This window comes from Argopecten irradians, chromosome 4, assembly GCF_041381155.1.
Source record: "Argopecten irradians isolate NY chromosome 4, Ai_NY, whole genome shotgun sequence".
Taxonomy (NCBI): domain Eukaryota; kingdom Metazoa; phylum Mollusca; class Bivalvia; order Pectinida; family Pectinidae; genus Argopecten; species Argopecten irradians.
Genome location: NC_091137.1, coordinates 36517918 through 36533013, shown reverse-complemented (window position 1 = coordinate 36533013; position 15096 = coordinate 36517918). Strand labels below are relative to the sequence as shown.

General features: G+C 34.1%; 2 protein-coding genes across 4 annotated transcripts in view; both read left to right on the top strand.

The window, feature by feature from the left end:
- LOC138321514 (uncharacterized) overlaps window positions 1-5289 on the top strand; it is a 60564-nt gene extending 55275 nt beyond the window's left edge. Inside the window, exons 12-13 of the mRNA XM_069265251.1 lie at window positions 857-922; window positions 1836-5289. Coding sequence (XP_069121352.1) covers window positions 857-922; window positions 1836-1956 — 187 coding nt within the window. The 3' untranslated portion in view covers window positions 1957-5289. The remainder of the gene's footprint in view (window positions 1-856; window positions 923-1835) is intronic.
- A 4510-nt stretch (window positions 5290-9799) lies between these two features.
- The window catches only part of LOC138321512 (uncharacterized), a 31685-nt gene continuing 26388 nt past the window's right edge, over window positions 9800-15096 (top strand). For 2 of the 3 annotated variants that reach the window (XM_069265250.1, XM_069265248.1), the window contains exons 1-3: window positions 9800-9922; window positions 12770-14199; window positions 14367-14650. In XM_069265250.1, the coding sequence (XP_069121351.1) occupies window positions 12852-14199; window positions 14367-14650 (1632 nt within the window). In that variant the 5' untranslated portion in view covers window positions 9800-9922; window positions 12770-12851. Of the gene's footprint in view, window positions 9923-11971; window positions 12069-12769; window positions 14200-14366; window positions 14651-15096 lie in introns of those variants that run through there. The other variant, XM_069265249.1, reaches the window with a different exon arrangement.

Sequence of the window (15096 nt, the reverse complement as noted above, 5' to 3'; positions counted from 1 at the left end):
TTACTGTTAGAATTGCTTAAACTATGTAAATGTGTCTGGTGTACCCTAAACATTTGGACATTTGTTGTAAACGGGAAAAAAGTTTACATTGGTCATGCACTCGCTAGCCGCAGTTTGCTTAATATGTTGCCTTAAATTTTAACGTCAATTTAATTCTGTTCCTATTATTCCAAAGAGACGCAATACGAATATAGCGCAGCCTACCAAAGTCTACAGCCATTCACACACACGGAAGGCCGTCTAAAATGACCTTAGCTGTTAATACACCCTTGATATTCTAGGGGTTACTACCATTCTCGTTATATCCACCCCTGGAAAATGTCATAGCAAAACTGAAGGCGTTTTAGGAGAAAAAGACAAATCAATCACGAGCCTACTTGAGACATCCTTTAAACATTAACAGAGAGCGATGTCCAACTCCATGTTTACTATAGCACCAAACTATCTGTCTCATATTTTGTCACACAGAGCCTTTAGTTATGCTATGACATATTCCAGGGGTGTATATAACGACTGTGATGGTAAATCTGAAATATCAAGGATGTTGTTATTAGGACGATAAGCCGGGGTAGTGGTGACCGAGTGGTTTAGATGTCCCGACATATTACCACACGCCCTTCACCTCTGGGTCTCAAGTTCGAATCCCATGTGGAGCAGGTGCCAGGTACTGAGCGCTGGTTGGTAGTTTTTCTCTGGTTATTTCGGTTTTCCTCCAGCAACTAACCTGGTACGTCCTAAAATGACCCTGGCTGTAAATAGGCTATAAAGACTAATAACCAACTAAAGGACATTATTCCTCATAAATTAAACCAAACCATTTCGTTCCAATGTTTATCCACCTTTGTGTACTTTACAGCAATGCTAATGACCAGGCTGACAGGGGACATGATGATGACTCCGACATTAACTTACCACAGCCCAGGTATGTATATACTGTTAACCATTTCATTTTCGCGAGATAATTTTCTTTGCAAAATTTTGTGAGAAAGTTCGAGTCCGAATTTAAATGTATCGAGAATAATTGTGAAAACACAATTAGGATGCACGATTGTCAGTAAGAACCATTGGTCGCGAGTTTATGTATTCATGAATATGTTGAAATTAACGAAATAGATATTTCGTGTTACTGTGATTGTCAAGCGAAATCGTGTAAATATCCCAGGGAAAATAACTGGCAATACGGGATAAGTTACATGTATGAGCTAATATATCTAGGGTGTCGATGCACATCTAACCTTTATGATATAATAATAAATATATATAATATGTACAACCGTCTACATTGTTGACAGCTTTACCTGTCTCTAGGATCTTATTCCCTTCATTTAGTGTGTCAATTGCACTCTATCTTTTGAGCTCTGACACTTTAACGGAGGAAGAAGAAGATACATTTGTATATCAAAAGAATGAGTTCGTGTCATTGTTTGGAAAAAACCTTTTTGAAATTGCGGTAGATAAATCATGATGAAATTAACAGTAGACACGAGTCTTTATTCAATGCAGTATGTTTGTTACCAATGATGTATGGTATAGCCTTCATTTGACCAGTATTTGATACAAAACATTAGGCCATTACTTTACCCGAATAGATTGTCTTTTATTAACTTTTTATGTAAAGTCGAACATTTCATTGCAACGCTGTCCTTACTATACCCAGTTCTACTTCTGACTTGTAGCTTAACCTTTGTTAACCTATTTATGTAAAGTTGATCATTTATTTGTGATATATATTAATATTTATAATAAATATTTAATTTATATTTAATATATTTATGTTGTTTTTAAAAAACAGTGGTCAGTTTAAAAATAACATTTTTTTCTATTTTGTATTACAGCCCCTGTGACCCTCCACCGGACGTGACCTTTTGTAACCCACTTTATGATCAGAGAACGCAACAGGCGGAAGCGGAACAGACAAATACCGGAAGTATAGACAGTACATGTAGTAGTTGCTGACCTGAACATATCTTACATTAGAAAAACTCCTGAGAAACAGTAATGTTGGAAACAGTCCTCAACAAAGTTAACGTGAGACGTCCAGCGTAACTCTAACGTTCAAACAAATCTAAAGCATGCTGATATTATGCTCCATTTGAATAATGAGCAGATACGGATCAACGCAAACAAGAATAGTTTAAAGCGTTCAGTTCGATGACGTAAGATTGAATTACCAACAACACCAAGGATTAAACATATCTAGAGAATACTGTTATTAAGGAACAACGGTAACAAGTTTAGGTCGGTAATGTTGGATTAAGTGTCATATGACTGTTACGGAATGTGATACAAGTGTAGGACGCGCCTTTAAAACTACTGAAAACTGAACTTCGCCGGATAGAAATACCACGTGTGACTAACATTTATCAAAACGATGAGTTGGATAGTTAAATAAAAAAAATCTGTGTAAGGTATTATTGACAAATGATACTTCACTTGATCTAAAGTTGAAAACTTCGTTATCTCGAAGTCAGCGGTAACATGGTAACACTTCAAGTTGTCCGATTATTAAAGTTATGATTATTTAGATATATTGTAGAAACGTTAACTTGGGACCAACAATTTACTTAGAGATTTACAAAGCAGGGTCTTCGAGTTATGCAAGTTTTAGTTAACAAAGTTTACACAATTTAATAGCACTTGCAAAACTGACCACCTAGGCCCTATATGTAGGACATATTTGAAAGTTGGAGCAGTGTACTATTAGAAACGAAGAAAAACGAAAAAGGAAAGAAACAAGCATGATAAGCCCTACATTATCCCTAAGCTAAAGTAAGAATATTTGTTTGACAAGTTCAATAAGCAAACATCAACCGCGAGCAGCTGATTATATCAATCCATTAACCTATACATTTTCACAACAGAGTTATCCAACTTTGTATCCATGACAGTGTTATCGAATTTTGCATCCACATCAGAGTTATAAAACTTTGTAATTCTCACCTATTACTAATCTATTTTTATACATCTTTCTTATCATAAACTTCCACCTATCTGGAATCTCCATATATTGAGGAAACCGTGTTTATTTGTTGGGTTCCACATTGACTTGACATTCAAAATCAAATGCAAGAATATTATTGTGTGTATTTTTCAGTAGTATGCTGATCATCAAATTGACGTTGTGTATTGAAGTTTGTACTTAAAGATAACTCAAATATTATTTAAGTTGTTTACCGGTGACAAAAACTTTTTTTTGTTTTAAGCAAATCATAAAGCTTTCGAATATTGTATGAATATATAGCTCCAAGTTTCAGTGACCTTTCAGATTGTCTTCACGGCTAGAGTCGCACATTCTCTCACTTCAGTACAACTGATCTATGGCATAAGTGTTCCTATTTTATCGGTACAAATGTCAATTAAAAAAACAACTTTATTTTCATATTAAATCTGACTTCGTATTGGTCGAATCCTTTGTGGCATATAGGGATTGAATGTATTTTTCTAATATTCATAGCGGCTATGAATAGCAAAAGCTATCTACATGACAAAGTCGTTCCACAACGTAGCGTTTTCAAGCTTCCGCTTTCCGGTCGACTGTTTTTTGCAAATGACAAACGATAAACAAGAAATATTGTTAAAATAAGATTTAATTGACATATTACAGTAAACTTTAGTTGGTTCTATATCAAGAAACAATACATTAAAGATTATACATTAAGATATTGTTGGGAACTATTTTTATTGATATGAAACTGGCGTTATTTTTTTTTTAAATCAGCTGATCGATGCACGAGAATCGTTGTATTCATAGTGCATTCATAGTGTTTTCATAGGCAAATGTTTGTTTTCGTCAGTTGGTTGATTCATATAGTGACGAAACACTCAGAATGTAAATATATAAATCAATGAAAAACATCAGGAAACCTGACGTTGTTGTGAGGTCACAAAAGAGACGTTGACGTTGCGTATTGATTTGGAAAAATAAACTATTGATAGGTAGGTACATTTTAAATTTGATTTTGTCAATTAGGCTTAGATATACTTCCGTTTAATGAGATTATATCCTATTGTCGCTTTTTGTAATAATTTCATCAGGTTATGCAAATTTGAAGAGAATTCTCTTCGCGGATTAACAGTTTGCAAACATTTTTTCCTATCAATATGAAATATGAAAAACTATGTGACATAAATTCTTAATTATAACTACAAAAGTGAATTGCAGTTGTAAATATACTACAACATATCCATTTTAATAGTTGACCTCCATCTGAACATGTTTCTCTAATTTGGTGCCAGAGATTATCTTCCATTGTGTATATTGGTCTATGTTTGTGTGCCAAGTTGTGATGGGTATGTACACATTGTTGATGTTGTAGCATATTACAAGAGTGTAATTCTAATAATGTATAGGCGATTATTTTCGCGTTACAAAAAACAAATCGCAATTTTGGCATAAAACTTATTTGCACAAAAAGTTATCGCGTTCTGGATACAAGTAATGTGCTTAATTGTTTTACAAATTCCCATTATCACAAATCTCATTTTTCGGTCACTTTAGTGCCCCGTTTAATTTTGAAAGTATCATCACTGCAGAAAATACCGATTAGATACGCGCGAATTACGGTATATAGATGATAACATTTTCATTGTATATATATATATGGATATAAATATAATGATGGATACCAATAACATGACACACATGGTTTTCTACCTTTTTTTTCATATTACTTGGTTATCTGCCCTTATGGCTAGGTATTAATTGTGACGTCATGTATTTTTCATAGCGTAATTTCATAGTCCCATTCAACCAGACACTTCATACTACGCATTTTGCATGTCTTAGTATGCGTAGTCGAGGAAGAGTCTGCTTGAACAAGACTAACTTTGTTTTTGGCTTACAAACTAGGCCTAATGACGTTACAGTACTAATCTGCAAGAGCAAATGGCATATTCTTGTCAACATAAATAAATCTAGAGGTTGCGAAACTAAAAAAATTTCGAAATATGACCACAGTAATATGATGGGATTAGTCCGAAGGGATGCGCTTGTTATTGTGTTATATTGGAAGACATTTTGATACAAGATTCTCACAGAAAATATTCACTCTGTAGTATAATTCTCATGCCAGTATATAATAATGAGATAATCTGGTTGAGTGTTAATTTAATGTTCGACTGTAGATATACATTGTTAGGTAACTGTTATTATTTCAACTTGTTTGTAAAGTTGGATATTCAACTGAAACATATGTGAACGTTCCTGTAGCATGTACATAATTATCATATGTAAAATCAATGATGAATTTGAACAGAAGATTATTAAAGAATAAATTTTATTATATAAAATTAGATGTCTTTTTTTTATCTTTGTGAGCCTTGATTTAGCATATGAAGCTCATAAATGAAGGAACGAAAGCAACTTATATTACTGTGTTTCTAATGTTATTTAATGCTATATTAGAGGCCTAAAGATTTGAATTACAGAATATTTAATTAGGTTTTAATGTAACACAAAGTGTATGTGATATTTACTAGGCTATCAATGATAGATTATCACTAACACAGTAATATTATACGAAACATATTACAGATAGATAAAATGGCAAGAACGAAAACAAATATTTAAATGCTAAATACGATTACGGAATCAAATATCAATGTGACATATAAGGGAAAACTAGATGAAATGTGAAAAAATAAAGGTCTTCTGACTTTTCTTAGAAAATAAAACACAATTATTTCATTTCAAGTATAAGGCTATTAAAATCTTTGGTCCAAGATGAAAATCGCAAATAGTAATATATATATTCTTATCAAGAGGAATTGGCTTATGTTATCAAACACTTACAGTCACAACCTATCGCAGAATAACTGGGTTTCAACTAATGTATATTGATCGTAAAACGAAACTAGCACTCAGAAACAAAAACACATCTACACCTTTATAGCTCTGTAGGTTTAAGACGGAATAGACGGACGGTGTTAAGGAAAGAGTTGCAGGGCCATGGGATTTTCGGGATTTTTTGTTTGTCCAAAGACAAACGTATACGTTTAACCCCCTCCCATTCCTGAATCTGCCAGTGCTCTAGTATTAGTAACATCTCCGCAAGTGGTGAGTTGTCTTCTGCTTTCTGTTTGGCAGACATTTCATAAATTGCTAAAGAAGAAATAATTCATTAAAATGCTTGCTGACAATACAATCGACAAAATGGTTTAAATGTCTCTAGTTTTGTAACAACAAAGGCACAACATGATTATATCGCAATCTCGCAAAACACGCACCACACACTTCATACTCGCACCTTCTATGACCCTGTATGTTTATAGGACGTTAATTTAATCAAACAAACAAACAAGTAATCCTAAAAACAGTCACCAGAATAGTTTATTATGGGGCAAGGAAGTAATTCTAATCGTGTAGACAAAATAGAACAAGACACATAAAACAAACACGGTCATATCATGTAGTTAAAATAGAAGGGACACGAAGACAAAGGAAACAAATGTTAGCGCAATAAACCATTCGGATATCAGAGGCCGAAGATTGTTACATTGCAAAGAACACACAATAGAATGGTTTTTAGTTATGTAAAGAAAACAATAATCATATGTATTAAAGTTACATTACTGAAACAAAAAGCATCAAATTCTTACGTTTAAGCGATATAGCAACAGAATGTATCTGTAACTTGGAATCCGGAAAAGTGATAAGGTCTTTGCTTTATCTCCCATGATAAAACCACCAAAGACAGGGTAGAAGAGTATGAATTGTTCCAATGGAATTTCTAGGCATTTCAAGGTGCCTTGAAATGGCATACTGCATGGTGAAATAATTCTCTATTGGTCTGTTTTTCTTACTATCAGTCACGTGTATTCGTGGAGAAAGAGGAGTAACTCGCGCAAGTGGTAGGCTATACTCTATCAAAACAAAGTTGTGATGTCATCTTTTGTTGTATCGGACCATTACCAATACAATACAATACAATTACCTGTAGTCTTATATGTGACTCTATTATAAGACAGTCACTTATAAGACAATAAAAGGTAGTATATTATGGGGGAGTTACACAATACGGGTGAGTATATGTCTCCGGACATAATCTCATAATTATGTTAACACACAACCTGTCGGAATATTCCGTTATTTTTTAATCCAAATCACGAAAAAATCCCAAACTATGAATATGAAGAGAATTTCTGTATCAGAGTTTTCCCCCTTATTATGAATTCACCATTTAACACTTATCTACAACATTAACTCCAATTTTCGCTTTCTGAAACCTTGTTTTTGAACACCACTTTTGATTTTAAATTTCCAAATCATCTACACTGTAGTTTTACACTTATTTTGGTGTTGTTTCAACAATATTTCAGAATTTCACCTAAATCCCATTGGCTTGTTGAATGAAATTGCACATGGTATAAATACATCCAAAATTTATCCTCAAGAAGTTGAAATTTTAAGTCCTCTGAATTCAGTGAAGTTCTGGGAGCACCGACTGTTTTGAACTAGTCTGAAAATCACTGTTGTATGCGATAATTTTAGAAATTGCAAGTTTAGTTTCATATGTCATTTCTTATCACATCAGACATTGGAAAGACATGTCCTTTTAGCAATAAAAGCCATCTTAATATATCGCTTAAATTGAGAAAGTAATATCCCTCCAGCACTGTCGGTGGACATGCTGAAAGTGAATTTACAGATAGTTGTCCTACCCAAAAGCATGCTCCATGCATTCCGTTTATGAATGCTATTCATCACATATAACACAGGCAAACAGGCAAAGGTAGTTCTATGTTGCCATTGTCTTTACTGCATACTTTCACCCTCTCACAAAGGAAAAGTGTGGCCAATAAATGTCTTGTTACCACAGTTCACTCCACAAACCCCCTTTCATGGCCAATCAGGATTACTTGACCATGAATGGGGCTGAATCCTCCATTCACGGCCAATCAGGATTGTTGCATGACCGTGAAAGGGACTGGACATGTGTGCAGTCAACCATGGTAACAAATGCTAGAAGAGAGGGGGGATAATCATATCTCACCTTGTTCTAATGATTAGATTAATCAATAGACCAACTGACCAATGCTGACAAAATTTAAAAAAATACAATGCAATAAGAAAATCGCATTCATTTCAATGCACATTAAAAAGCTTCATTAATTATTATTCCAATTAATTATTATATGATAGCAACTTCGTATCGTAAGGAAAAGTTTTAACTCCTCATGAACCTTTATATCAACAAATGATGGATTGGTATTAATATATATGCATTTTATCAATTGAAAGCACAGATGGAATTAATTTTAAATAAAATTTACTTACATTTAAAGTTTCCGACAATTTCTTTTTTTCATTTACGTTTTTTTGCAATCGCTGAACAGAGCTTGATAATAATCCAATTGTTTCATACTGTACATATATCCTTAAAACATTTTGATGCAGCATTTTGCAGAATCAAAGTTTTGATCTCTATAGTATACACATGGCAAAACTCCTTGTGCTCCTTACGATGGACAATGACAAACTGATGTATAAACATTGAGCACAGAACCTCTAACACTGAAAAGTGATCACAATTATAATAGGTACAGGTAAATCAAAACAGAGAACAATGGGAGAGTGGGGTTATAGGGATGGAAAGGTGTGTATTTTGTCAATCAACCTGTCTTTTTGTTCGAGGTTAAGAAGCATACAGTAAGTCAGTTATTGCATGATTTCTCGTCACTCGGGACTTATTACCCCCTCGCTTCGCTCGGGAGTAATAAATCCCTTATTACTCGAAAGCCATGCAATAACCATTACATATCGGATTTGTCATGGTTGAGTGCACATTGGTAGAGTTACCTGAGCTTATAGACAAAAGCAAAAAAACAAGCTTATGTTAGATATAAAAGTGTACTTTATTAACACAAGTAAAGGTTATTGCATGGCTTTCAAGTAATAAGGGATTTTTTACACCCGAGCGAAGCGAGGGGGTAATAGGTCCCGAGTGACAAGAAATCTTGCAATAACTGACTTACTGCATGCTTCTTAACATCGAACTTGAAGACAAGTTCATTGGAAAAATACACACCTTTCCATCCCTGTACCCCCACTCTCCCATTGTTCTCTGTTTTGTTTTACCTGTACCTGTTATGCTTGTGAGCACTTTTCAGTATTGGAGGTTCTTTGCTCAATATTATTATATCAGTTTGTCATTTTCCATCGTAAGGAGCACAAGGATTTTACCATGTGTAGAGATAAAAAAATTGATTCTGCAAAATGCTGCATCTAATTGGTTTTAGGAGATATTTACAGTATGAAACAATTGGATTATTATCAAGCTCTGTTCAGCGATTGCAAGAAAAATTGATAAATGAAAAAAGAAATTGTCGGAAACTTTAAATGTAAGTAAATTTTATTTGTACATGTAGCTCGCTAATTCGAAAAATGTATTTGTATATAATCTCCGTATAATATATTCAAATACACACAGTTAATAATGTATAATATATTAGTCAGTAAGCAAACTATACAATATGCATGTAAATCATGCAGGTAAATCCATTAATAGTTCGCTGAACAGGTAGGCGATCGGTCTGATTGGTCAGTTTTAGCGGACTCTGCAAAGTACCGTTATCCTCCTTAAGGCTAAATCGAAATCCCATTTAGAACTAGCTTTATCGTAACACATTATTTCGTCTTTTCAAATACTTTTTACGTGATAACTAGCTAGCTATCAGAACAAGAAATTATTTTTGATTATGGAAAGTTCATGCTGGTGCCACATGTTCTACGTGGTTGGGTTGTCACACCCGGGTGAAAACTGCACGAGCTACACGACAAATAAGAGCACTCTTTGTTGGTGAAGGTAAGAAAGCACCATGTTGAGTTTTATCGCGACGGGACTAGGATATCTTCTGGTGAAAACGCCAATTTTAGTCGAGCAAGTTATTTCACATAAGTTTCAGAGATGTAGCATCACAAATGGTAAGTACTAGAATGATCAACAAATATAGACAGGTCATGCATTTGCCTGTTACGTTAAATTAAGCAATGTTTTCAATGCCCATTTAGCGTCTGTTTTAAAGTTGCAGTTTACCGAAAGAACGCAGCTTGTTTCTGTTAAAGCGAAGCTCCTTTAACAGTCAATATGTTGCTATTTAGTCACTTATTTCTTAATTAAACATAAAATTCGGGAACTGGAGTAATTTCAATGTCGCATTGTAAATAAATGTGGTAAGATTTCGGATATTAAAATCAAAGTTAAGGCCGTCCTTGTTGTAAGGGGAATAACTCTAACTTGTTTACCTTAAATTGTCACTAGTACTCATTATAGTAAATTTACGTTGTTTGGTATATTTTTAGGTGGCCATGGTGTTACGCACATTTGAAAGAATTTTTACGTTTTTGCATGAAGTATATTCATGTTTGTTTTGATCAAGTACCAATTATAATGAATATGACGGTTAATAGGCAAAAATGCTTCTTAGGGTTAAGGAGGTGAGGGTCTCAATTGTACATAAATGCAACTTTAGACAGATCTAGACTAGAGCAATATGTCAGACTAAATTGGTCACAAATAATTTATCTGAAGATTTTAGTTTGATAGTCTTTATCTTGGTAATTTCAAGTTTAATTTAAAAGAAGAGGTATTTTCTCAGCTATGTCAATATTATTTCCTACATTTGTAGCTCTCTAGATCGATCTGTTACTGGTACTTGTATTACATGTGTGCAAATCTATATTCACTGTACCTACATTGTACATGTACATTTCATTTGGGTCATGGGATCATCTTCATTAAAACATGTCTAGGACCATTCATTTAGATTAGAATAGTGTCCTGAAATTGTCCTAATGTACACGTAATAACAGTTTTAAAGCTTAGTATCTACAACTGTACTGTACAGTCCAAGACCGAATCAGCTGTCTCTTAAAATGAGCTCTTTTTCTTTTTGTTGTCGTTTATTGATGCGCTCATTTTAGAGACAGATGATTCGGTCTAGTACAGTCCCAGAAATCTACATGTGAGTCCCGGGCCAGACTCCTAAAATTCCAAAATGTACCATAGAAATTTCAGAATTATTGATATTTTACATAGAAAGATCGACCCATTGCTTTGAAGAAAACAGCTGAAATTGTCCCATAGTGATTTATCACTGTTAGTCCTGCTGCCTGTTGGACAGGTCAGAGGATGACATCTCAGGTTTTTGATGAATGTATAAATATCTTTAAATTATAAGATATATTAATATTCAAGAGACATGCATTAGATTCAGTTTAAGGTACATATGTATTAAAGTGAACCTGAGGTCTGGAAAAGGTTGAAGGGTGATTAGAGGGTTAGAGGGCACTTATTGGATCAAATACAGTAATTGTAATTTGTGGTTTATGCGTGAAGTTTAAACTTTCAGATGAAAGAATAAAAAATATAAATTTTGGATGATGGACCAGCTAATCATAATGACAAGTACTCATGCATGAAGGCCCTTTGTACCAGTATAGAGCCATGAGTACATTGCAGCTGGTCTTCAGGTCCATCACCTGAAATAAGTAGTGATGGGCTATGTCTGATGAGCGAAAAAAAATCAAAAATTAGTTAAAATTTAAATAAAAATCAATCATCTCATTAAGTATTTGTATAACCAATTAATCAGAATTTTTTGAAAGTGGTCCTTAATCTGTGATTTGTGTCACCAATCTTTTGTTTATCATAATTCACCTGAATAATTAGCCCGTTTTTATTACCCTACAGACATTGTTCCCATACAGTACACTATCCATCATGACTAATAGAATCTTTCCCTATACCTATAGGATGTGACAACAAAATCACAACCTGAGGGGTAATTCATGAATGTCTAACCCAATGCTTGCAGAGGGTTGGACATTCAGGAATTCCCCTGAGGGTTGTGATTTTGTTGTCACACCTCATAGGTAGGGAATGATTCTTTTTCTCCCATATACAAAAGAAAAAGAATGAAAATAGCCTAAAAAGAAGCATTTTCACCGCGACATAAAAATGGTTCCATCATCTGCACTTCAATATTGATGACGTCATCGACAACTAATGCATGCCACGGTCACACCGCATGAAGTCATGAGGTCACGTAATTGTCTTCAGGTTCAAAAGGTTAGCAACTTAGCACGTGCAATCTGTCATACCCTAGTGGTTGACAGAGAAATCTCCCACGGCTAAAACCGGTGACAAATCGGTGAATGTACATGGGAGAAGCATTAGTCAGACGCAATGGACATCTTTCTTAAACCACATATTACGTGATTCAAGTGACATTCGTATTTATTTCGCAGTTATAAACTTAGTATACATTGCAATAATCTCAGAATAGTGTTTAATTCCAATAAATAGAGCAATTATTTCCTGAATTTGAAACTGATTACAGTCAATTATCAATTGATTTTGACATTCTGATTATCAATTATGAAAATGAAACCAATGTCCATCACTAGAAATAAGTGCCTCTATTCCTGTAAGTGCCCTTCCCCTTTTGTGAGGCCTCGATTTCAGTAATATCTTTGAATTAAATGCAGAGTGAAGTTATGTACACTGTGTAGATTTCTTTATTTAATTTCTTATCACAAATTGATTTATGGCTTACTTTGTTCAATATTTTTATAATTGTCCAAATATGGTTCTATAAGCATCCACTTATTTTGTCAATTTTAAAATAAGTGCCCTGGGCATTAATTATTGGGTCAGATATGGTATGTGTATCATTATAAACAGCATCTATTTAATATTAACGCATGTACATGTATTTATCAATATCAATTTTCTAGTTGCTGACTGATTTATGTAATTGTATCTTACAGAGATATGTGGTATAAACTGAGAATTGACAACAATTAATCGACCTAGAAAGTCTGACCAGAGAAAACTTTTGACATTGTTAATATGGAGTCTGAAATGGATATGGAGGATTTCTCCAACGAAACTAATGAAACTGATGATGAAAATAGCGATGTAGAAATTACGTTTGGACCATGGCCACCCTTTCCTTCGAAACCTGACTGTGATGACCAAGATCCAATAAACGTTGAATCTGGTGACTCAGACGGGTTATCGGAGCATTGTGATGAAGAGCAAGATTCTATGGAAAGTGAAGGTTTAGTTGATGTATGCAATGTAGAGGAAGTGGAAGACTATGCAACAAATGATGACATCATCAATCATCGTGTAGATGATGCAACAAATGATGATATCATCAATCAATGTGTAGATGATGCAACAAATGATGACATCATCAATCATCGTGTAGATGATGCAACAAATGATGATATCATCAATCAATGTGTAGATGAAGCAACAAATGATGACATCATCAATCAATGTGTAGATGAAGCAACAAATGATGACATCATCAATCAATGTGTAGATGAAGCAACAAATGATGGCATCATCAATCAATGTGTAGATAAATTGGATGAATCGGAAACAGTGGATACTATAGGTCAGCTCAATATGGACAATAGTAATGAAGATGTTGAATTCAATTTTGAACATGCTTGTCAGGAAATTGGATTAGATGTCCCAGAATTTATTAAATATGATGAAAATAAATCAGACACAGAAATTATAACAAACAACGATATACAATCTGATAGCTCAGTTGTCTCAGACATTCATGAAGAAGCAATGATAGAGACTAGTTCTCCAACAGAAAGTGATAATGTCATCAGTAAGTGTGTTGAAACTGATCATATAAATTCTGATGTCTCTGATGACAATGAACAGACCCGTCCATCTGCAGAGAGAGATGATGTCATCAGAAATTGTGTTGAAACTGATCGTATGAATTCTGATGTCTCTGATAACAATGAACAGATCAGTTCGCCCACAGAAAGTGATTATGTCATCAGTACATGTGTTCCTTCTGAAAGTAAAGAGATCACAAGTATTAGTTTGAATTCTGATGTCATTGATAAACTGTCAGAAACACCAACAGTTACCGTGAAAGAGGAACCAGTAAGTGATAATAATAGCGACACAGAACATACAGAATCAGCTAAAGATGACAATCTATTTGTCTCTACAGAACAGGGGAAAATGTTTTTGAGATCTGTGGCAACAGAGCCATTGAGCAACAATGAAAATGGGCCAAAGGAGCTGGACACAGATTTAATTTTAAAGGAATTGATTGTTAAAAAGCCTGGATTGTGTAGAGACAAATCGGAAAGATTTCAAAAGATCAGCAAAAAGCTTAATGTTCTAAAGCTGAAGAAAATGCATTACAAGGAATCTGGTAGGTAGATGAAATGAAGATCCAATTTTATGATAAATTAATAACAGAATTTACAATCAAACTATTTTAGAGATGGACTTATTTTTTTATTGGGTATAAGCAAATCCTCATGTCTAGATCTCCCAAAAACCAGCAAGACAGTAAATGTATATTGTTTATTGTTTTAGCTCAAGACAAACCTGCACCAATGCCAGGGAGGATAATCGGCCATGATTTAAGTTTAGTAAGGGGGAAAAGACCAGATGAATTTACGCCCTATCAAAGCCTAGGACACCCAGTGCCAAAAAAATTAAAATTGATTAAACTGTCACAGAATCTTGAACACGATTCCACAAAGATTAGAAAGTTACAAGAGCATGGGACAGCAACAATTACAAGAAAACAGAGAGTGATCTCCCTTGCTAGGAACTTGTCTCCATCATCTAATGATGACATGGTAACTGGAGGTAAAGTAAGTACTATTATTATAATTATCCTTGAATAATGTCCTCACTTATTGTAAAATAAAGATGTTTATATGCACAAGTTGACTAACTGTGATAGATGACAAAACAGGGAAATAAATCTTCACTGTTAACATCCATTGTAGATTACGCAGGGAAACTTGCATTTGTTTGGTGTTGTAATCTCATCTTAGGTCATCAATATATATTTTCTTATGTTATCATTATTTTCATGAAATTGTTATACTGAAATCACTGACATCATGATCATATTCCTGTAGTAGTAAAATATTGTAGGTCATTTTTATATCGTGGCAATCTTGCGAGACTTTTTAACGGGAAGTATTATGGCGGCCAAGTTAGCAGTATCGGAGATCTGAGCCATTGATATGTGCTTGCAAGCATAATTTAGACATAAAGGTAGTTAAATAAAGTTTATGTTAGAAATATTGAT